Here is a 25,503-nt window from a genome sequence, read left to right as displayed (position 1 = left end):
GCTTCAGTTTCCTCAGACCATTCCCTTGTCTTTGCCAAGAAAACCCCAAATGGGATCACCAAGAGTTGGACAGGACTGAAACAATACAACAGGATTCCTGGGAAGGAAGATGAGCCCTCTATCCTAAGCTTAGAACTCTGGGTCCTACGTTTCAAGTCATTTGGTGAGATAACTGCTAACATTTCTATTGCACTTACTGTATTCCACGTAAAGCTCCTTAAAATTATTATCTTATTACTATTTGCCAGGCACTAAGTGTTCTGTAATTATTATCTCATTTGACCTCACAACTCTGGAAGGTAGGGGCTATTATTATTCCCATATTACAGATGAGGAAACTGAGGCAAACAGGGTTAAGTGACTTGCTCAGGTTTGTGTTGCAAACGACACAAGGAAGAGACGCGCATCCCCGTTCCAATCCATAAGACTCTCTGCCCCCCCCTCCCCTCCCCTCCCCCCCAACTCCGCCCCACGTTCCTCAGATCCATTTTTCTTCATTCCTAACTGCCACCATTTGGTGCTGCCCAGGCTGGAGGAAAGAGGCTTGGGGAGTGGATAGGGAATGGTCATCAAGGTCAAGGTCCCGTCCCACCCGTGAATCATCCCAAGCAAGGAAGGCGCTGGGGGAAGGCTTTCCGAGCTCGCTGGGGGGGCGAGGTGGGCAGAGGCTGGGCGGGGCTGTGGGAGGGGTGCTGCACTCCCCGCCCAGGGCGCTAGGGGGAGTGAGGGTGAGGGCTTCCCCCGTCCCCTCCCCCCAGGCCCGCAGTGCAGAAGTGCAGACCCCACGCTGTGGGCTGAGGCTGCTGGGGACATGGGGGAGAAATACTCGGAGCTGCTGCGGTGCCAGATACACCTGGATTACATCCAGACCAACAGGTGAGCCGCTAGGGGGCGGGGCCACCAGCACCCCAGGGTGCCGCTCTTTTTTCTGTTTGAATGTGCAGAAGTAAACAGCGCTCCCGGCCCCCTAGCTCCCGCCCCAGAGCGTTTGGTTTTCTGACCTGGGAAAACCCCAGAGGTGATCCTCTCTCAAGACCCTTCCCCTCATAATTTGTTTTTTTTCGAAACCAGTTTAGGTCAGCAAGCCCCCTCCCCCCCCATGCCAAGTGCCCCCTGGCATGCGCAGAGCCCCTCCCCCATCGTGCCCCACCCCACCCAGTTTGGCCTCCAGATGCGCATTTATGTTCTCCAGGGGTTTCCTGCGCCCTCCTTAGGATGCGCTTTTTTTTTTTTTAACTATATTTCAGGGGTACCTTGGAAACCCCCCTCATTTGGGAGATGATGAAATTGGGGTCCAGGGACATTGAAAAGAAGGCCCAGGTTTTGTTCTTTCCACATCCTCCATCTCGCTGGTCCTTCTTTCTGTCTTACAAGTTCAGTAACAACAGTAATCAGGAACTTGTCCTTATGTAGGGATTTTAGATCGCAGAGAGTTGTGCTCATTTGACCCACCCAGGACACCCTCTGAGGTCAGAGCCGCTAGTGGCCCCATTCTGTGGATAGGGAAACCAAGGCCGGTAGGGGTTATGTGACTTGTCCAGGATCACTAAACCCAACACCGCTCCCACCCCACCCACTGAACACGATTTGAGCCAAGGCAAGGAGGTGGAGGAGAAGCAAAGGCCTTGGAAAGGTCTACTTTATTTGCTTTGCTTATTATTTAGAATATGGTACAGGTGGGTAAATGCAGTATCTGGTTCAGTGCCCTTCAATTTCGAAAAGAAAAAAATATTTCTACTCTTAAGTTCTGACACTGAAACCTCTTCTCAGGGAAATGTAGGAGGCTTCCTTTCTATCACACTGCTGCAATAAAGGTTTGGAAGCAACCATTTTGGAGTTATAATCAGTAAGCATTTATTAAGTGCCTACTGTATACTGGCATGGTACTAAGGGCCAATTCCACCAGGGAAACTTTTGGGTCACTTGGTAATAATAATAATAGCTAACATTTATATAGCAGTTTGACTGTATGCCAGGCACTGTGCTAATTGCTTTATAACTTTTATCTCATTTGATCCTCACAACAAACCCCAGAGAGCAGATGCTATTATTATTCTCATTTTACAGATGAGGAAACTGAGGTAGGAGTTAAATGACTTGCCCAGGGTCACACAGCTAGTAAATGTCTGAGGTCAGATTTGAGCTCCAGTTTTCCTGACACAGGCCCAGCATTCTACTCACTGTGCCACCTCACTGCCATAAATACCACTATATTGGTTGAGGAGGGCTCTTGGCCTTAGGAAAATCTGATGATGAAGATATATGTTGGGTTTTTTTTTAATCCCCAAAGTATGTGATATAAACATAGTTTGTAGAGAGTAACATTGCCTTTGTGGGGAATTTTTTTTAATAGAAATACTAAGCAGAGAAAATGGGACTAGATAATAGTCTCTCTCTGCTTAATTCTGGCTACTAATGCTTTTATTCTGCTCCCCCCCCCCCCTTTTCAATCAGTGGTTTGATAACTGAGTAAATTAAAATGACAACAGCCTCAGGAAAGAAATCAGATTTAAATTCACCTCATCCTTTCTCCTCAAAGTAAATTTTTGATGGAGGCATATATCAGTAGGGAAACTGGCATCATTTTGCCATAATCACTTCATTCATAGTAACAGTACACCCCAGCTTGCATAATCAATAGGCTACCATGTTGGTCAGAACCTTTTATCTTTTGTCACCAAAACGTTTTATCTTTTAATGTTGAATTATATTTTAAATTACTGAAAGAGCTCATTAGCTTAGAGAAGTCACGGTGTAATGGATAGAATACCGGTCCTGGAGACAGAATGGTATAAGGTTCAAATCTCTAAACCTCAATTTCCTTATTGGTAAAATGAGAATAATAATAATATCACCTAGCCTGTACAGCAGTATTTGGGTACTTTGGTATTCATTATTATTTGAGCATCCCATCAAACTGCTGAAACAGGAGTTTGGAAGCAATCATCTTGGAATTTCAGTCATTCAATCAGTCAATATTTATTGAGCACTTAATATGTGCTAGGCCTGTTCTAAGTGTTGGTTCCACCAGGAAAAGTGTCTGCATCTCTTGGCAGCAACAACAACAACAGTAGTAATAATAGCTAATATTTATATATTACTTGCTATGTGCAAAGTGCTTTAGAATCATTTCATTTGAGCCTCACAATAACCCTGGGAGATGGGTGCTATTATTATCCCTATTCAGCCTCCCGAGCCTCAGCTCTAAAGGACTCTTGAGTTTTGAGATAAAGGAAGCCTCCCCAAGTAAGTAAACTGAGGCCTCAGTGCTGTTTACATCCCCCTTCCCCAATATGTAAAGTGCTTCCCAAACTTTTTAAGCAGTAGATAAATATTAGCTATTGCTATTTTTGTAAGGCAAATGATCATGACAATTTAGCTTAAATCTGGATTTTCACGGATCAGTTTTGCTAAAAGTGAGAGACCTCTATTAAACTTGAAAGTGCTTATATAAATGTGAAGTGGTGTTATTATTAGTCTTGTTACTAATTATAAGCCAGTATGGTATGATGGATAAAAAGGTGGTATTGAAATCAGGAAGCTTTTCACTTTCCCTTCCTATATATACTGACTTCGTGATCCTGAGCAGACCACTGAACTTCTCAGTATCCCCGCTAACTCTTTAAGGCTATAAATTGCAAAAGAGATGCTAATCTTCACTGGGGAAGGGAGTTTCCACTTCCAGTAGCTCCCTTTGGCAATAAAATCATAGGTCTGGCCCAAAAGTATTGTTATTAACTTTAGTAGTTACTTTTAGCAAAGATCTTAAAGCTGCCTTTGCCTTAGGGGCATTCCCACCCCCATCTATGAACTACACTTAAAAGCTAGTATATGCATATGCTTTAAAGTGAATTTTAAGTTACATGCATAATTTCCTACGAGCTGATATAATTCGGAATCTCTACGGTGTTGTAGGTAATCTTTTCTGTTGTACAAATGAGCCGATGATTATTTAAATGAGCCCCACTAGCTTCTACCGCCTCTGCCTAATAGGCATGAGAAAATTATTTTGGAAACCTTTCCTTGATTCTGGTTTCTGGCTGCTGATTGAAAATGCCTGGACCAGTAAATGAAGAAAAGGCAGATGCAGGACTGTCAGTACTCAGAGTTCACCTCCATAGAACTGATTAAAGATACCAAAATTCTAAGATCGTGAACATCTTCTCTGTGTAGTTTCTACAGTAGTTGGCATCATCAAGAGAGTGACCCCAGACAGTGGATTAAGGAGGTATTTTGGAAGCAGTTTTTTTTTTTACTTTTTTTCCTGCCTCAGAAGTTGTAAGGATTTCAGGATGAGTGTAGCTTATCAGGGCAAACAGGGGCACTCCCTCTCTTTTGCTGTGGCAACAGATGGTACCTCTTGGATATACAGAAATGTGTTTGTGGGCCTTTAATCCTTAGTCTTTTTCAGAAACTAGCCTGCCTTAAATCAATTTTTAATAAACAACTCACTGGACAAACTATACAGTGTTTATAAATTATCTTGTAAACTTTAAGGACCATGTATGATAACCACACTTTCACATTTTACAAGGAGCTGACCGAATCATTTTGCTAAGCTATTCTTATCCTGGGATTCTTAATGGAAGGCATCTACTTCAGAACCAGTACAGCTTGGAGAAACCTGACTCCAGAATAACTCCTTAATAGGTTAGCTGTCTGGTCCTGGATGAATTGCCTTTTTGCTGTTATTTGTGTGTGTCCACAGGTGTTATGACCCTTTCTTATCATGTCCTGCGATGTTTTATAATTTGCCTTCTTTGTATTCCATCAGCATGACTCACAGTTTCCTTTTTGGAGCCCTTGCTGAATTACTTGACAATGCAAGGTAAGACATGCCTGTAACTGAAATTTGTTGAGGGAAATTTATGACATAAATCCAGTGTTTGTGGATTTAAAGATGATGATGTGATTATTTTTCCTAAGCATCACAGCAGGGGGATTCACTGTAATATTTAGACATTATCAGCTGCCTTTCTCCTCTTCAGTCCATCATCCATCCAATTTACAAATTGATACTCCTAAAAGCACAGGTCAGACCATGTCCATCCTCTGCTCAAGAAGCTTCACTGGCTGTATATTGCCTGTAGGATTAAGTCCACTGTTCTTTTAGCATTTTGAGTCGTTCATAAGCTCTCTACAACCTGGTCTTTCCAAACTGATTTTACATCAATCCCCCATACAAACTGTTCCGTCTAAACTGGCCATCTTCTGTCTCTTGGCATTTTGTAAAAGACTGGAATACTTTCCCTCTTTTTCTCTGGCTCTTGGAATCCTTACCTAGGTTCATCTCATTTCAAGTTGCTACCTCCTACAAATGGTTTTGCATCTCCTCTTCCAAAAATTCTGTCTTCCTCCCACCCTCTTTCCCTCCCTTCCTTCCTTTCTTCTCTTCCTCTCTTCTTTTTTTCTCTCCCTCCCTTCCCTGCCTCCCTCCCTTCCTCCTTTTTTTCCTTCCCTTCCTCTCTTTCTTTCTTCCCTCCCTACCTTCTTTTCTTCATTAACTGCCTCTTTCCTTCCTTCTTTACCCCCTTCTTCCCTTCCTTCTTTCTTCCCTACCTTCTTTCCTTTCTACTCCTTCCCTTCTTTCCTTCTTTTTCTCCTCTCCCTTCTATCATTTAAATATGTGTATATATTGATACGTATATTTTGACATATGTATATGTGTACATATATAAGTTATATATGTGTGTGTGTGTGTGTGTGTGTGTGTGTGTGTGTGAGTGAATCCAGCCTTAGACATTTACTACCTGGCAGATCACTTAACCTTTGTCTTCCTGAGTTTCTTCAGCTGTAAAATGTTGAACATAATAGCACCTACCTCACAGGGTTGTTGTGAGGATCAAATGAGATACTTCTAAAGTGCTTTTGTAAACCAAAAAAAAAATTGCTGTATAATAATGACATTATTATTATTATTATTACTATTACTTATTCGTGTTTGTGTTGTTTCCCCCAATAAGATGTAAGCTCTATGAGGGCAGGGCTATTTAACTTTTTACTCTATATCTCCAGATCACAAAGTGTATGGTACATAGCAGGTTTCTAGTAAATGGTTGAGGAGTGAAATTGAATTGAATAAAGGAAGCAACAGAGCAGAGACTGCATGCACTTCATGTGAGTTTGTCTCCAAGGTGAATTGTCTCTCTCTGTTTGAGTCTGAAATCAAGAGAAGCAGACATTTCTTAAGATGTCTCTACAGTGATATACTTAACCATTCCAGAAATATTTTAAAGTATTTTATGCATGCAGATAGTAAAGGGCAGGGTGAAAACACCCCCCTGAATTTGATTCACAGAGTTCTTGATCTTTTGTCAATGATGAAACTCAAGTGTGATAATCGCCTGTGAAATGTTGACAGATCCAAGGAGAAGTCTCCATATTACCCTCTATGGAAGATTCATAGGAGAACTCTGGAAGAGAGAGTGAGGCTGCAGACTTTGTACAGATCTGCCTCACTTAAACCCAAGTCACTCCCAAGCCCCTGATGTCATTGGTCCTCTTTGAAAATGAGGGATGCAGCAACAACAACAATATGCAGGTTAATCTGTTATGCTCTAGAGAGATGGACTACAGAGGCAAATAGAACAAACTTCCTGCTTTCAAGCAGGAAGATATAAACTTATTGTTATTATTTTGGTTTGTACTTGCAGTTATGAAGTCTTCTGTCACTGTTGTGTTAGCTGGTTTGTAGGAGGTGCTCAACAGTTGAAGAATGACTGAACAAGTTACGGTAGTTAAATGTAATGGAATACTGAAAGGGATGAGTTCCAAGAAACCTGGGAAAATTTTTATGAACTGATGCAGAATAAAGTGAGCAGGAATAATTTATACAATAACAACAACCTTGTAAAGACAAACGCCTGTGGAAGATCTTAAGATCAGTGCAGTTATCATAGAGGAAAGATGATGATCTATGCTACCTACCTGTGACACAGAGGTGATTGATTCAAGTATGATGAGACATGTTTTTGGAGATGGCCAATGTAGGAATTCTTTTTGCTTAGCTATGCATATTTTTACAACAGTTTTGTTTTTCATGTTTTACTTTAAATTAAAGGTAGGGGTTGGGAAGGAAGGAAAATAAATACTTGTTTAATTGAAATGTTTTTGTTTTTTTTTTTTAATAAAGGAAAAGGGGGAAGCTGGGTGGTGCAGTGAATACAGCACTGGCCCTGAAGTCAGGAGGACCAGAGTTCAAATGTGGCCTCAGACACTTGATCCTTAGCTAGCTGTGTGACCTTGGACAATTCACTTAACCTCATTTGCCTTGCCTTCCTCCTCCAAAAAAAAAATAAAGGAAAGGAAGAATTTAACTGAAAAAAAAAACTGGCCTTTAACTTAGCATCTTAAAGAGTTGTCTGTAGCCTACAGAAAAGGCTTGTTTAGGGTCACACGTCTATTCTTTTAGAAGCAAGACTTGAACCCAAGCCTTTCTGACTCCAAGGCCATCCTTTTATACACAATGTCACACTTTCCACAAAGTTATAACAAAAATAGAATTTGTTAAGTGCATAGAAGAAATGCAAAGAAGATAAATGTACTTTCAGAGGAGGGAAAGATAACTTTTTACTGGTGAGGTTACAGAAGCCACTTTGGTAAAGGTGACGATTGAACTTGCCTTTAGATTTTCAGCAAGCAGAGATGGTAGGGAGGACATTCGTTCATTCAGTAAGCATTTGTTAAGAGTCAGTTAGATGCAAGGTTTTGTTCTCAGTGTGTGGTGGTGTTAAAAATATAAAAGAAAAATAATTGCCTGCCCTCAGAGCTTATATTCTCCTGCAGAAATGCAACTTTTACACAACTAAGAAGTAACAAAATAATGTAAGGAGAGAGAGAGACAGAGAGAGGGAGGGGGAGAGGGAGAGAAAGAGAGAGAGAGAAAAAGAGAGAGAGAGAGAGAGAGAGAGAGAGAGAGAGAACTAATAATTAAGGGGCATCAGGAAAGGCTTTCCAGAGAGATAGAGAGAGAGAGAGAGAAAACTAATAATTAAGGGGCATCAGGAAAGGCTTTCCAGGTACAAGTAACAAACAACATGAGCAAAGTCAAAAGAGTTTATAGTAAATGTGTTCTATTCAGATTATGAATAGAGTAAAACTCTGACTGAGGTTTAGTGCATGGAAAGGAGAATAGTAAAATAATGATAATAATATAATAACGTTAATGAACATAACAATATTAATATATAATAAAATAATACGTAGCTAACATTTATATAGTACTTACTATGTACCAGGCACTGTACCAAATATTTAACAAATATAAACTCATTTAATCTTCAAAACTACCCTGTGGAGGCAGGTGCTATTATTATCCCTATTTTACAATTAAAGAAACTGAGGCAAACAAAGATTAAATGACTTTGCCATGGTCACACAGCTAATAAATGACTGGGACTGGATTTGAACTCAAGTCTTGGCTTGAGGCCCAGTAATCCATCTATTGTACCACATATATGTATATGTGTACACATAAATATATTTATGTGTGTTGACACTCATTATTTATGTAGGTAAAATGTAGCCATATAATCATACACAAAGGGAAAAAAGGGGTCCGGAGATGGAAACAAGAATCAGAATATACAATAAAATAATTTTAATTCTATTACTTCATTTGCATACCCAGAACATAGCATAATGCCTGACACATCGGGACTTAAATGCTAATTGACTCATTTAACTGAGATAAATATAACCTCTGTCCCAGGAATAAACTGAAAAACTAGATTTTAAGAGTTAAAGGAAACGTAGTATAACAGAGGGGTAAAATCAGTGTCACTCCAGCTCAAGGCTTCAGCAACTCACCTAGAAAAGGTTACCTGTTCTGTAATAAAGTAGCTTATTCCAAAGGTTTTTGTTTGTTTTTTGCCTTTTGGAGGGCAATTGGGGTTAAGTAACTTGCCCAAGGTTACACAGCTAGTTTTTTTGTATGGGTGTTAAGTGTCTGAGGCCAGAAAGGAACTCGGGTCCTCCTGGCTCTGGGGCAGGCGCTTTACTCACTGCGCCACCTAGCCACCCCATTCCAAAAGTATTATAACTGGGCATGGTAGTACATGCCTGTGATCTCTGTTACTGGGAGAGCTGAGGCTGGTAGATGCTTGAATTTAGGATTGCAGAGCTGCAGTGGATTACTTCTGCTGTGGCCTAATACTGATGGGTGTCTGCACTGACTGGCCCCAGTTTGGTGGGCTCCCTGGATCAGGGAGAAGCAAGTCCAAGCTTCTATACTGATCAGTAGTGGGATCCCTGCATTTCTCACATGGGTGAGATGAGATCAGTCTGAAACTAACAAAAAGCAAAAGGTATTTATATATTTTAGAGGTGAATGGATCACTTAATGACCTTCCCCTGTAATCCCTGTCCTGCAAAAGCCCTGTCCTAACATTCTTCCTATCCTCTGTAAAACTCTACCTATTTATTTGGCACATTAAATATTGCCTAGTTTTGTCTGACATAGTAATTCTACATTGTCTGGCCAGTAAGGAATAGTTGGATACTTTAGACATTGCATTAGATTTTTCTAATATAGTAAAAAGTAGTCTTCTTTCTACAACAGCAGGGCTTGCCACTTATTTTAAAATTTTCAGTAGCCATTTTATTGAAACCTTCCATCCTGGGGTAGCTAGGTGGTGCAGTAAATAGAGCAATAGCCCTGAAGTCAGAAGGACCTGAGTTCAAATTTGGCCTCAGATACTTGATGCACTTAACTAGCTTTTGACCTTGGGCATGTCACTTAACCCCAGTTGCCAGGCCTTTCCCCCCTCCAAAAACACCAAAACCTTCCATCCCTAATCTTTTTATATTCTGTCTCATGATATCAGCTGCAGTTGCTTTTTAAACACATTTCAGTGCCCTGCCACATGAGTCTGAAAGAGTTATTTGGATTCTTTCTTTTTTTTAAGGATTCTAATAAAACTGCATTGTTTTAGGGACTTGAGTACTAAAGTGAGAATAACAGCTGCCTGTGTAAAAAGCAGACACCATCGTTGAGTGTGGTAGCCCAGGCCTGTACTGAGTTGACGGGGAGGCTGAGGCTTGTGGATTGTTTGCATTCTGGAGCTTCAGTGGGCTAAACCATTGGGTGTCCAGACTAAGTCTGGCATCTATATAATGAGTCCTCAGGAGTGGGGGAATGCTAGACTGCATAAAGGGTGGCATACCGGTCCTCAAACAGAGATCCTGTGCCAGTCAGTAGTTGGATTGGGCCGGTGAGTGGCTATTGAACTTCAGGCTTGGGCAAAGTAGGGAAAGCCAGTCTCAGAAATAAAACAAAGATACCATATCATAAGTATTTTTTTCTTTTGCTTTTTTTTGGAAGGGGGAGGGCAGGGTACTTGGGGTTAAGTGACTTGCCCAAGGTCACAAGGGTAGTAAGTGTTAACTGTCTGAGGCCGGATTTGAGCTCAGGTCCTCCTGACTTTAGGGCCAGTGCTTTGTTCACTGTGCCACCTAGCCACCCTCCATATCATAAATCTAGTGAGGAATGATGTAGCCTCCTCATACTGGTTTCAGCAACCTTAATTATTTATCTCAATACAAATCATTCAGGTTCCTCGGATTCTTCTCTGAGGGAGATTTTTCTAACAGATGACGACAAGAAGGCAGCTCTGCATAGTCAGATGTGTTGGATTTAGAGAAAGCAACTAGTTTTCATTTAGTTGATATCGGAGGTTTTTGGAAGGCATGGAAAAGGAATCCAAAATTTTCCAAATAGGAATCAATATTAGTGGCTCCCAAGAATGTGTAAAAAGGGTTATAAAGATTTACCAGAAAAATTCACCCCCAAATCATGTCAAATTTTGTGCCTCCCCCCTCCAGCACTTAGTCCAGTGTCTACATCCAGATACTTAATAAATGCTTGTTGATAGTAATGCAAGTGACACAATTATTATTTGAATATAAATTGCAGGTTAGCTTTTTTGTTTGCGTTTATCATTGTTTCTTAATTGCAGAAATCTTGTATTTTTAAACCTATAATTTCTGGGTTTTGTCACTCTGGTAATGGGAAGTCCAAACATTGATATTAATTAAGTTTCTTGATCTGTTAGGCTGCAGAACCCAAAAACCGTTGAAGTATAATTACTGTGAGTCTTTTGTGAAATCACAAACCCTCTTAAGAGGAGGGTTTCCTCCTTGAAAGGCTTCTGGCTCCTTTGAGACTGCCTCCTTGTTCCTCAGCTTCAGTATTCACTTTGTTTGAAAAGGCGTGAGCATCACTCTAGGCTGGTCTCCTGAGCTATTGTCTTTAGTTTTGTAATTTGTGATGCTGTTCTTTATTTTGGTGGGGTGAGTGATTTTTTTTAAATGGGGGGGCAGAGTTTGGGTTGATTCTTAAAAGAATTAAAAAGCATTGAAAAATGTGTCAATTGTATCATATGTGTGTTTTAATTATTTCACATATTAGAAAGATCTCATTTAGAAAATCAGAAACTAAGGAGTTTCTCTTGCATACTAATCATGTCAAGACTACTTAAGGAGAAGTAGAAGAAATCCCCAAAGTTTTTGCCTCATCCTATTTTAGGCATACTGAGAAGGTAACTAACAGAAGTGTGGATCAGAGTCATTCACCCCGTATTGATCATTACCATTCCCAGAGAGATACACTATCCTTTTAAATACTGTTCTAGTGCCCTGTGTCAAGCCCAAATCATAGAAGGAAGGATTTTCAGAGGCCATTCTAGTCCAAACCAAACCTGAAGGAGAATCCCTTTCTTACATACCTGACAAGTGGTAATGCAGTCTCTACTTGATGACTTTCAAAGATAGGGACCCACTATCTTCTAAAGTAGGCCACTTTTGGACAGCACTAATTATTAGGAAGCTTTCCCCTGCATGAGACCTATTATCTAATTCTGCAGCTTTCACCCACTTTTGGTATTCATGCCCTCAGAAGCTAAGAAAAACATCCAAACCCTCTTCCTCATGCTAGCGCTTCAGACACTTGATTTCATGTGGTTCCTAGCTCTAAATATACCCAGTTCTTTAAGCATATCCTCAAATGCCATAGTCTCTAGGACTCTCTGTCCTCCAGACATGCTTCAGTTTGTCCATTTCTCTCCCAAATATGGCACCCAGAACTTAATACCACATACCAGATGGAGTCTGACCAATTAACTCCCTCCTGTGCCTCTCCTAATATAGTCTAAAACCATGTTGATTTTTTGGTTGACATGTCATACCACTGACTCATCATAAAATCTTCAAAAATATTTTAAAAGTCTTTTTTTTATTTATATGTTTTGTGTTTACATCATCTCCACTATCAAATTTATCCTTCTCCTCCCCTATTCGCTACCCTGCAAGTCATCCTTTGTAACACAGATTGTATGTGTATGTATGTCATATGCACATACATACATACATATACATATGTGCGCACACATACACACCCCACTTCTCTTCAAAGAGATGTATTTTCTTGACTCTTCCCCGAGTCAAAATTGCTCAATATAATTATCCTGTATTCAGTTTTTTTCTTATTTCTTTTTATTGTTATCAGAACCCTGTTACAGAAATGCTTGTTTTATTCCATTAATTAAAAATAAAGTGAATTTTTAAAACTCTCAAATATTTTCCACATGTATTATTATCCCATTCTGTACTTGTACATTTGAATTTTTTTAACCCAAGAATGCCAACTTACATATAACCCTATTAAATTGCATCATACCAGATTGAGTCAGTCATCTTAGATTACTCAGATATTTTTGGACTTCCAGCATATAGACTGTGCCTTTCACCTTCATATCAACTGCAGATTCATTTATGCATGTCATTTATGACTTGATCTAATTCACTAATAGAATGTAAGCTCCTTGAGAGCAAGAATTAGTTCATTTTTTTTTGTATTCCCAGTACCTAGCAAAATGGCAGGCACTCAGGAGATGCCTAACAAATGCTTCCTGATTGTAAACTCCTTGAGGGCAGGGACTGTCTTTTGCATCTTTTTTGTATCCCTAGTGCTTAGCACAGTGCCTGACAAGTAAGTGCCTAATAAATGTTTATTGACTGATGAAAATGGTGAAGATAGATTCCTTGGTATCCAGTAGAGATCTGTCACCAGGTTGATATCAGTCCATTAATCACTGTTGTTTGTATCCATTCAGATAGTTCCTAAAACATCAAATACGCTATTATCATTAATATCGTTACTGTTGTTGTCAACTAGTGCATCTTTCTATCTTATTCACAATGATCCTGTGAAAAGAATTTGTCAAATGCCTTCTTAAAATCCATTTTTATGATACCAATGGCATCTTCCTGACTTACCATTCTAATAATAACTGCCAAGAAAGGAGATAGTTAGCAAGTGATTGCTTAGTGTTTTTCTCCATTTATTAAAGCAGATACTTAAATAATCTATAAATAAAAAGGGTTAAGAGTCAAAATTTTACAATGTTGAATCCATGATCCTATGAGTAATTCTTTGAACTCAGTTCTTGTCTTCAAGCCCCTTTAGTTGAACTCAGTATAACCACACTCCTCTGCTTGCTATTTCTCAAAGTTCAGGAATTTGGAGGCGTTTTGACATTCAGAATATTCAGGTGAACAGGGGTCAGTCATACCAGGAAAATAAACTAATAGTGAAAAGCTTTTTAAAAATTGTTTCAAACCATTGAAGTGAACATTTCTACCTTTTTGATTGTTGATAAGTTATAATTATTGTATATCAGTAGTTTAGTTTGACTTTTCCCTTTTCTTCAACATGCATTCTATCTTTAAAGGAATAATATTTCTGTGTTGTTTCCAGAGATGCAGGGGCTACAAGACTTGATGTGTTTTCAGGTGAGCAGATTTTTTTATTTGCATATAGATATACATATATGTATATATATATATATATATGTTTTAAGTGATTATATTCATGTTTTCTGGCATCCATCTTACTCTCTGAAGTAGAAATGTATTCTGCGTATTTTGGAATGCAGTTTAAGTGCTTTCTGACTTCATTGATCCTTTGGGGAACCAGGGCAAGAAATATGTTCTTTTGGGGGTCAGGTACCCATTGAAAATACTATTTGGCAAATTATTTTTTCTAGGATTCTTTAATAGCCTCTAGATATTCTAGGTCATTGAACTTACCTACCATAAAAGAACACTTGAAACTTACAGAGTACATAAACTTAATTGTTCTTCACTATTAAACAAGCATCTTATTTCTCCCAATGCATCACAATTTTAAATTGCATATGAGAATGTACAATATGAGATGGTTTTGTTTGGGGAAATATAAAATTTCAAACTAAAAATACTGTTTTTAGTTTATCTCATCTTCAGTCAACAAATATATAATGAACTTGATAAAGCAGAATATTCATAAGTCCATGGCCTATGGAGTTCATTCCTGTAAAGCTACGTTATTTATACAGATGGAGTAGATGACAAAAGTGCTTTTCTTCAATCCTCAGTCAGACATCTTACCAATGTATGTACAGTGGGGGCGAAAGAAGGACAAGAAAGCAGATGAGAAAAGCTGTTAAAGATCATTAAAAATCTATTCTGTTGGTTCCTAGTGAAGCTACGCAGCAAAATGCTTATACTGGGTCTAGAGTCAGGAAGATCTGAGTTCAAATGTGGCCGTAGATACTTATTAGCCATGTAGCCTTAGACAAGTTACTTGACTTCTGTTTGCCTCAGTTTCTGCAGCTGTAGAATGGGGATAATAATAGCACCTATATTACAGAGCTATTATGAGGATCTCATGAAATATTTGTAAAACATTTAGCATGGTACCTGGCATATAGTAGTAAATGCTTATTTTATTTCCTTCCCTCTTGCCTCCCCTTTCTAGGTACTCTATCCACTGAATCATCTAACTCTTTAAAACATCATAAATGCTGGCTGTTGTTATTAATAATAATAATATCATCATCATCACATTGCACCATCATTAGATTTATACCGTAGTCTACCTTTACCCATATAAATCACTCCATTGCCCTTGGGATCACCTAAAAAAATTAATTCTTTAGAGATTATTAGGTCCCAATATTTGCAGCTATAAAACAGCATTTAAATAATATTTCTGTTGAAAACATGAGTCCTTGCATTAGGGAACAGTTTGGAAATATTAAAAGCAATATATAATTCACCAAATGCAATTTTAGCTTGCATTCTTCTTCCTGTTTAATTCTGGCCCTGACTTAAAACCTGTTTACAGTGTCTATCCCAGATATATGTAATGACACTATTTCAGTAAACTGACCATCCAAATACTTGTTACAGTCTACAGAAGGCATTTTTCATCCATTTAGTTTTTTCTTTATGATGATCGTATATTAATCTTCCTAAAATAGTATTTTCATCTTGTTGATCCATGATTCGAAAATATCCACATCATCTATCTGATCAGTTGTAAACTCTACTTGGTTGAGACACTCCATAATCTCTCTCTAACCCATTTACCCAACTTTATTTCCTGTTACTATGCTAAATATGTGCTTTGCTCCAGGGAGGGTACTCTCTTTCCTAGTTTCTGTACATTCCATGCACATTTTATTTCATTTTAAAATTTTAACATTTCATCTTTTTCCAGTTAAATGTAAAAACATTTTAATACTCATTTAAAAAAATTGAGTTCCAAATTTCTCTCCCTCCCTTCTTCCCCTTTCCCTTCATTGAGAAGGCAGTCATTTTGATATACATTATACATGTGCAGTCATATAAAACATATTTCCATATTAACCATGTTTTAAAAGTAATCAGAAAAAGTAAAAAGAAAAAAAGAAAACTCCAAGGAAAATAAGGTTAAAAAAAGTATGATTCAATAGGCATTCAGACTCCATCATTTTTTCAGTGGAAGTAAATAGCATTTTTCATTTTAAATCCTTGGGAATTCTTAGATTATTTTATTGCTGAGAACAGCGAAGTCATTCACAGTTGATCATCATACAATATTGCTATTACTGTGTACAATGTTCTCCTAGTTCTGCTCATTTCACTTTGCATCAGTTCATGTAAGTCTTATCAGGTTTTTCTGAAAGCATCCTACCGGTCATTTCTTGCACCACAATAGTATTCCATCACAATCATACTACAACTTGTTCAGCCAGTCCCTAGTTGAGTGAGGTCACCTCAAATTCCAATTTTTTGCCACTACAAAAAGAGGTGCTATAAATATTTTTGTACTTATAGGTCCTTTTCTTTTTTCTTTGTTCTCTTTGGGGTACATATATACCTAGCATTGCTGGGTCAGAAGATATACACAGTTTTACAGCCCTTTGGACATAGTTCTAAATTGCTCTTATGAATGGTTGGATCATTTCATAACTCCACAACAGTGCATTAGTGTCCCAGTTTTTCTATATCCCTTCCAACATCTGTCAATTTTCCTTTTCTATCATATTAGCCAATTTGATAGGTGTGAGGTACTACCTCAGAGTTGTCTTAATTTGCATTTCTCACATCAATAGTGATTTAGAGCATTTTTATATGACTGTAGATAGCTTTGATTTCTTTTCCTGAAAATTGCCCGTTCACATCTTTTGACCTTTTACCAATTGGGCAATGACTCATATTCTTATAAATTTGACTCAGTTCTCTATATATTTGAGAAATGAGGCCTTGATCAGAGAAACTTACTGTAATTTCCCCATCCCCCCAGTTTTCCTGCTTTTTTTCTAATCTTGGTTGCATTAATTTTGTTTGTGAGAACCCTTTTTAATTTCATACAATCAAAATTACCTATTTTATATTCTATAATCCACGCACATTTTATCATTTGAATATTTATTATCTATTTTAAGAGCATGTATGGTGGAAGGAGCACTAGATTTAATTCAGAAGATCTGGGTTCAAACCCCAACTCTGCTGCTTCATGATTATGTGGCATTGGATGGTCACTTAACCTCTTTATGTCTCAGTGTCCTTATCTGTATAGTAAAAGTATTGAATTAAATGAACTAGCTCTAAACCAGGAGCTCCCATTTTTTTGGTCCCCATTTCCCTTGGCTTTTAATAAATTCCTACACCCTTAATTCAGTATAAAAGGAAACTGATTGTATTGTTTGCCATGCATGTGCACATAAGAAAATAAAGAAATCAATTCATTTCAGTAGGAAAATACAGTTACCACATGTTCCTTGTACCCCTTTAACAAACTTCTTTTATATCCTTGGGGTAGGGTCACTCTAGGTTGGAAACTCTTGCTCTAAACCTTGAGGGAATATCAGTAACACTTACCATTTCCAGCCAAATCTTATCAGTCCTTCAGGGTTCAGCTCAAAGTCTGCCAACTCTTTGACTGTATGAAAGGAAGACTAAAATCTTTCTTTACAACTTGGGTTCAAGTTGCCTCTCTCCCTAAAATCCTTAAAAGCATTATTTTTTAATCACTGGGTTTGAAATTTATCATGACTTGTCTTTCAATGTTAGCTAACCCTTTAAATATAAACTAGGTAGGATTGTAAAGTAAGAATATTCAGTTTCAAGCATTTTAAACCAGAAAGTCAGTTCCATTCAACAGCAAATACCTACTATGTGCAAAGGTATTGTGCTGGGTTGTAGGGACACAAAGAAACATAAAACAGAGCCTGCCTTCAGGGAGTTTGCCTTCTACCAGGGGTAGGGAATATTCCAGTAAGGACATTAATAGAGAAATGTATTATAATTTGAAAAAGAAGGTAGTACTAGTAACTAAGGGGAATCAGGAAAGCCATCAAATAGGAGGTGGCACCTGACCTGAGCCTTGAAGGGATCTGGGGATTCTAAAAAGTGTAAGCAAGAAAGAAATTCTCCTTTATGGGCATGAAAGACAGTGTATAGAAAGGCATAGAAATGGGAAATGTTTAGAAAGTTTAGAAAACAACTAGTATGATTGGAATATGGACTGTGATTGGAAGTAATACAAAATATGACTGCAAAGATAAGTGGAAATTAGGTTGTGAAACACCATAAAATTTCAGGCTAAGGAATTTGTATTTTATTCTAGAGGTGATAGGGAGCCACTGAGGATTTTTGTGGATCAAAATGATTTGGTCAAACCTGTGTGTTAGGAATTTGGATTTGCTCCTCTGTGGAAGATGGATTGGAAAGGATTAGATTGGAAGCAGGGAGACGAAGTAGGCTGTTAACAGTAGTCTGGGTAAGAAATGATGGTGGCCTCAATTTGGATCTGAAAACAGGGAAGGGGCAGGGGTAAGTGTGAAAGATGCTGTCTGTGGTAAACAGTTGGTTATGGTGATGAGTAAGAGAAAAGAGTCAAGGATGTTTCCAAGGTTGCAGACCTGGATGAATACAAGGATGGTGGTCCCTTAATAGGGAAGTTGGAAAGAGGGATAGATTTTCATAGGGAGGGGGTTGTGGAATATAATGGGCTCAATTTGGACATACTGAGTTTGAGATGCCTGTGGAAAATCCAGGTAGAGAAGAACAACAGGAGATTGGTGATAACAGGCCTGGAGTTTAGGAAGGATATAAGGGATGGGGAGATTCCTCGCATATCACCCCATCTCTAAAACTGTAAATACATATGCATACATATATGTGTGTACATATACACACATTTATCTGTCTGTCTGTTTGTCTCCAAATATATTTGGGAGTTATCAGAAAAGAGATGATAATAGCATGGGAGGTAATAGCATCGAGAGAGACAGGGACCGAGAGAGAGAGAGAGAGACAGAGAGAGAGAGAGAGAGAGAGAGAGAGAGAGAGAGAGAGAGAGAGAGAGAGAGAGAGAGAGAGAGAGAGAGAGAGACAGAGACAGAGACAGAGAGAGAGAGACAGACAGACAGAGAGAGACAGACAGAGAGAGAGACAGAGACAGAGAGAGACAGAGAGAGACAGAGAGAGAGAAAGAGAGAGAGAGAGAGAGAGAGAGAGAGAGAGAGAGAGAGAGAGAGAGAGAGAGAGAGAGATTATTTCTGTCTGAGTTCAGCAAAAGTTGGGGCTTTTCCTCATATTATTGTGCTTCCATTGCTCAAGATATTTTGGAAACTACTCTTTTCTCTTTTTTTTTTTTTTTGGCTTTTTTTTGGAGGGGGGAAGGTAGGGCATTGGGGTTAAGTGACTTGCCCAAGGTCACATGGCTAGTTTTTTGTGTTAAGTGTCTGAGGCCAGATTTGAACACAGGTCCTCCTTACTCCAGGGCAGGTGCTCTATTCACTGAGCCACCTAGCCACCCCATGAAACTAATCTTTTCAAAAAGCCCACAGAGTTAGTTGATGAACTACCAAGAAAATCTTCATAGGCTCTGGCTCTCTGTCTCTATCTGTCTCTGTCTCTCCCTCTCTTTCTCCTTCCCCCATTTACTTGTCTGTTTCCAAAATTTGTCACCATTCAGGATATCTGAAGGAAGGCAGGGCAAGGTCCAAGGGTACATGTAAATGAGGAGTCCCTAATGTTTCTGCTTAGGGAATAAAGGTATACTTCCTGTCATGTAATTATTTGGATATATGTTAAGGTATACCTGAAAAAGTTGATTTCACTACTAGGTGACAGAGGTTCTTAACTCTTTTTTGGTAGTATGATAAAACCTGTGCACCCCATTTCAAAATGTTTTACAATGCATAAAATAAAATACACTAGATTCTAACAGAAATAAATTATATTGAAATACAGTTCCCAAGATAATTTTTAAAGTCATGGACCCTAGGTTAAAAACATCTATTTTGTGCTGACAGAATTGTTAATATAATGACAGAAATTGGTAATACCAAAAGTACTATGAACTGCCTGTAAATGTTCCTTGTGATGTCAGAATTTCAGTAAGGTCTTTGAATTCCTACTCTTAAGATATTTACTCTTGATTAGGTTGAGCTGAACTAGGTCCCGCATTCTGATATCTTTCCTTGTGGGGGACCTGGCTCAAGCTGAATCTAGACCTGTGATGTCTCTGTCCCCTTCCATTGGGATTCATGACATTAAGGGCAGAATAGACAGAATGAAGTGGCTTTCCTTGTGTGGATTGCCAGGGGCCACTGGGGTCTCATGTCCAGGCCTTGCTACCTCATACTGTCTCCTCCCCTTCTCCTTCTAAGACTATGTAAACTTTTTTATGGGTTGCTTTGGTTGGGAAATCCACTGGACATTTTTCAGGGTGGCAGGTGTGCAACCCTGTTAATCTCAGTTAAAGATGCTTTATTCCTCAACTCATGGCTTTGATTTATTTTAGGACTTGACACTGCTAATCTTTCCAACAAGATTAAGGCCTGTATCTTATTCTTTTGGTGTTTTGTTTTTTTCCTAAGAGCAGAATAAGAATGAAAACTCATGTTTAAAGAAGAGTTTCTTTATACCCACCCTGTGTTGCAACCATGTGTTGTTTCATCCCCATTTTGCAAATGAGGTTTTGAAAAGTTAAGTGATTTGCCTAAGTTCTAGTAAGGTTTTGAAAACAGAACCTGTTCTTATGGACTATCTGTCATGTCAAGCTGACTCTGTTGTAGATGAAGAATTTGAATTGCACAAGGATGGATTTTTTTCTTTTAGAACTTTTGGGTAAAATGGTAAAATTGGAGGGAATTTAAGTCAGGGGCAAAAGGTTATGAAAGAATTAGGACTAGGAGGAGATACTTGGACCCATATAGAAAGGAGCTTGAACGGAAAGAAGGAAAGGCCTATGGACCAGGTCAAGGTCAACATTCTTTGTTCAAATGGGCCGGAGTGACTTCAGGGTCTGGCCTTTTTTTTTTTCCTACAGAGCAGTCTAGTTTCTGATATGTTTTGGTAACCTCTTAAGGCTTTTAAATTTTCTTTTCATTTTAATTTAATTCAGTGCTTTTGTATTCTAGCTACACCCTTGTTCTTCCCCTGCTGTTTCCATAAAATCACAGCCAAGTTCCCCAGAGTTCCATCATTGTGCCCCTGCTCTGTGTCACTCCCTGCTCCCGTGTTAGGAGGAACATTAATCATACGAGCAGCATGACTTTCTAATGAACAAATTAAGCTTAATATTTATTAGTAATGGCTGCTTTCTCTTATAGTGGATAATGAAAAACTACAGGGTGGATTTATGTTGTGCTTCCTTGATGACGGATATGGAATGAGCCCTGGTAAGTTAATTATCTAGTTACCTAACTGGCTGTTACCATGAACAGTCAGAAAACCAATAAAAAAGCAAACTGAGCTCTATATGTAAAATCAGGTATTGAATGTTATTTCGGTGGGGGCGGGATGTGTGTGGAATAGCCATAGATTTGACTTTTAAGTATTTCAACTGGCTTGATAAATTAATCCTAGCCAAATAATCTTAAAGAGGTCATACATTCTGATAGGAAAAAAAATTAAATTTAGAAGATACTCATTGCTGTAGATACACTTTTACCTTGGCTTGAATGAAGTAGTGCCACCTAATGAATTGTAAGAGTTGTTAAGACCTAGCCTGATTCTAAGACTGACCCTTTCGGTACTACTGTCACCAGCCCCCAGGGCTAGTTTCTAGCCTTTAGGTGGTCTTCCCTTTTCTGCTTAACCTCCAATTAGGGATCACCTCGCCTTGTATTTTAGTGGTTAACGTTTTTTTTCTTTCATGTTCAGAGGGATGATGGCTTCAGACAGATTTCCCAGCTTGCAGAGGGACTCACTTACATTATCTTTTCCTTATGCATACGAAACTATAATTGAAATCCAATGGGAACCCCAAGGCATTTGGGTTCCCACCAGTGGCCCTGGATCCATGACTTTGACGGTGTAAAGCTTGGTGATATTTTTCTTGGTATATCGAATTTTTTGTGGTTATCTTCTACACAAAAAAATTTTCATGGTTATTTTCTACACAAAACCCCTCTTAAACCATGGAGCAACATTCATCAGATATGCCTCGTAGCATAAAGGCCTTTCAGGACCCTTAAAGCTCCTTGTTTTCTTTTTTGTATAGTCCAGTGTTATTCATTAGCAAGGGGGGAAATCCTATAATCCCAACCCACACATAGTATTTATGTGTGAATTCATATCTAGACTCTGATTCTGTTGGCTTCTCCCCCCAAAAAGACGTCTTTGGACCCAGGACTGTGTCAGTCAGATACTTGCATCTATTATGTCTCCCTTCTCATCTCTCCATACATGTCAATCAATCAATCAACCAGCAAGAATTTATTAAGCACTGTTCTGTGTCAGACATTGTGGTAGGAACAGGGGTACATATAAAAAGAAGAAAATAATCCCTTTTCTTAAAGAGGATACCAGAATTTAAAGCCACATATGTTCATTATGGTATAATGCAAAGATTGCTGATTCAGGAGTCAGGGGACCTGGTTCCAATCCTTCCTTAGTTACCTCTGCAACCTTGGGGACCTGAATGGTCCTCAGTGAATAGGTAGGAATAGATGATCTATGAGGTCCCTTCCCTCTGTGGATCCTCAGTGTCTGGACTTGAAACAGTCAGAATGTACCAATCTTCACCAGCCTCAGATCCCAAGTTTTCCATTTTCTCACAGTATAGGTACAAACACACTCTGTCAGGGGTGGGGAACCTGTGGCCCTCTCGGTCCTTGGGTGCAGCCTTTTGACTGAGTCCAGGTTTTACAGAACAAATCCTGTTATTAAGGGGGTTTGTTCTGTGAAGTTTGGAGTCAGTCAAAGGGCCATACTTGAGGACCTAGAGGGCCATATGTGGCCTCAAGGCCACAGGCTCCCCATTTCTGCTCTAGATCTTCCAAAAATGCCAGGCTTTGTATTAGGCATCACCCTAGTGGTGCAGTGCCTAGAGCATTGGGATTGAAGTCAGCAAGACCTGAGTTCAAATTTAGCCTTAGATACTTGGTAGTGTTTTGACCTTGGGAAGTTACTCTAATCTCTGTTTGCCTCAGTTTCCTCATCTATAAAATAGGGATGATGATGACACTGACTTCTCAGTGTTGTTGTGAAACTCAAACGAAGTAATATTTATAAAGTGCTTTACAAATCTTAAAGCACTATATATGTGCTTGCTTATGTCATATCATTTCATATCATATACATTACCCAGTTCTCCCAAATGCACACTGCATCGTAGTCATACATCACATGCATTCTTCTTAGGATTAAATTTCAATTTGAAAGGGACCTTAGTCCCCTCATTCCTTTCATAGAAAAGAAAACTAAGGGATTCTGGGGCGGAGCCAAGATGGCAGAGTAGAAGCACAACCCTCCGGCTTCCACCCTCCCCAATCCATGTAAAAAGGGGACTCTAAACAAACTTTGGAACTGCAGAACCCACACAATGACACAGAGAAGCTAACCTCCCGCTGAGAACAGCCCGGCAGGCCGGCAGGAATCGGCCAGCGCAATGCTCTGGGAGCCGAGCCCAGCACCACGCCGAGGCTTTAGCCCCAGGGCGGGCCTGACCAGCCGCCAGCCAGAGGGACTCCAGATCAGCAGCAGCTGTGGCCGTTTCCAGATTTATCAATACATAGATGCGAAGGACAAGGTGAGAGGCCAGTGCAGTCTGGACTTTGGGACCCAGTAAGTGGGAGTGCGTGGCTTTTACCCCCGGGGCGAGAAACTGCTGAGACACCAGCACAGCCTGCCAGCGCCACATGGTGGCTTCAGCTCCTGGCCTGCAGAGTGTAGGGGGACCAAGCAACAGTCTGAGGGGTCATCGCTCTTGCTTTAACCTGCTTGGATCTGGATGGCAGTCTAGGGTGGAGGTCCTGGCGTGTGTGTCCAGCTTGCCAGAGCGTGGGGAGACCTCAGAGAGGGCACCCATCTAATACCTCCGGCAGCTGAGAAAACCCCAGCATTTGGGACGAAAACTCCCCTGTCTGGTGGTAGAGTCCTACTGTGACAAAAAGCCCAAAAGTCAAATCATTGAGTGGCAAAATGAGCAGGCAAAGGAAACAAAGCAGACAGAAGATTCCAACATTACACTCCTATTTTGGGGATAAGAAGGAGCAAGGCATGGAACAGGAGGAAATCAGTGAAGTCAGAACTCCTGCACCAAAAGCTTCAAAGGAAAATACAAGCTGGTTACAGGCCATAGAGGACCTTAAGAAGCAGATAAGGGAAGTGGAGGAAAAATTGGGAAGAGAAATGAGAACAATGCAAGAAAATTATGAGAGTCAACAGCCTGACTGAAGAAAATAATACCTTAAAAAACAGATTGACTCAAATGGCAAAGGAGGCTCAAAAAGGCAATGAGGAGAAGAATGCCTTAAAAAGTCGAATTTGCCAGATGGAAAAAGAATCTCAAAAGCTCACTGAAGAGAATCATTGCTTCAGAATTAGATTGGAGCAAATGGAAGCTAATGACTTTATGAGAAATCAAGATGCTGTTAAACAGATCCAAACAAATGAAAGAATAGAAGGCAATGTGAAATATCTCATGGGAAAAACCCTGACCTGGAAAATAGATCCAGGAGAGATAATTTAAAAATTATTGGACTGCCTGAGAGCCATGACCAAAGTAAGAGCCTGGAAAGCATCCTCCAGGAAGTTCTCAAAGAAAACTGCCCTGATGTTTTAGAACAAGAGGGCAAAATAGAGGTTGAAAGAATCCACCGATCACCTCCTGAAAAAGATCCCAAAAAGAAAACTCCTAGGAATATTATAGCCAGGTTCCAGAATTTCCAGATTAAGGAGAGAATACAACAAGCAGCCAGGAAGAAACAATTTGAATATTGTGGAAACACAATCAGGATAACCCAGGATCTGGCAGCTTCTACACTGAGGGATCAAAGGGCCTGGAATGTGATATTCCGGAGGTCAAGGGAGCTGGGATTAAAACCAAGAGTCACCTACCCAGCAAAACTGAGTATCATGTTTCAGGGGAAAATATGGTCATTCAGTGGAATACAGGACTTTCAAGCATTCTTGCTGAAAAAACCAGAGTTGAATAGAAAATTTGATATTCAGATACAAGAAGCAAGAGAAGCATGAGAAGGTAAACAGGGAAAAGAAATCATAAGGAACTTATCAAAGTTGAACTATTTTTTTTTTTAAAGCAATCGGGGTTGAGTGGCTTGCTCGGGGTTACACGGCCAGTTGTTGTTTCTGGGTGTGGTGCTGAGTGTCTGGGCCCGGATTTGATCCAGGTCGTCCCGGCACTGGGGCCGGTGCTCTTGCTTGCTGAGCCACCTGGCCAAAGTTGAACTATTAACATTTCTACATGGAAAAATAATAATTGTAACTTATGAAACTTTTCTCAGTAGTTGAAGGGATTAGAAATATATATATATATATATATATATATATATATATATATGTCTTTATATGAGGGTATGCGGGCATATGAATACATATGTGAATGTTTGTATATATGTTTACAGGTATACATAGATAGAGGGCACGGGACCAATTTAACAGGAAGGGATGATACTTAAAAGGTGAAATTAAGAGGTGAGAGGAATATAATGAGAGGAGATGGGGAGAGATAGAGTGGGGCAAACTATCTCATACAGAAGAGGCAAGGGAAAATGGTTACAATGGAGGGGAAGAATAGGAAGGCAAAAGGGAATGGGTCAACCTTATTCCTATTGAATCTGGCTTGAGGAGGGAGGGAAAGACACACTAAATAGGGGATCTCACCCTCCAGGAGAATAGGGGGGGGAGAGGATGTGAGGGGGGATGATGGAAGGGAGGGCA

The 25,503-nt window shown here is 39.5% G+C and overlaps 1 protein-coding gene across 1 annotated transcript in view; it reads left to right on the top strand.

The window, feature by feature from the left end:
• Positions 1-4,775: 4,775 nt before the first annotated feature.
• The window catches only part of MORC1 (MORC family CW-type zinc finger 1), a 197,612-nt gene continuing 176,884 nt past the window's right edge, over positions 4,776-25,503 (top strand). The window contains exons 1-3 of the mRNA XM_069069913.1: positions 4,776-4,828; positions 13,754-13,788; positions 20,928-20,996. Of these exons, the coding sequence (XP_068926014.1) occupies positions 4,776-4,828; positions 13,754-13,788; positions 20,928-20,996 (157 nt within the window). The remainder of the gene's footprint in view (positions 4,829-13,753; positions 13,789-20,927; positions 20,997-25,503) is intronic.

The sequence above is a fragment of the Petaurus breviceps genome, unplaced genomic scaffold (genome assembly GCF_028583685.1).
Source record: "Petaurus breviceps papuanus isolate PSGF00001 unplaced genomic scaffold, PetGlider_PUasm1.0 90792, whole genome shotgun sequence".
Classification (NCBI taxonomy): domain Eukaryota; kingdom Metazoa; phylum Chordata; class Mammalia; order Diprotodontia; family Petauridae; genus Petaurus; species Petaurus breviceps.
The sequence above is the reverse complement of the archived record's forward strand: the minus strand, read 5'-3'. Positions and strand labels throughout refer to the sequence as shown.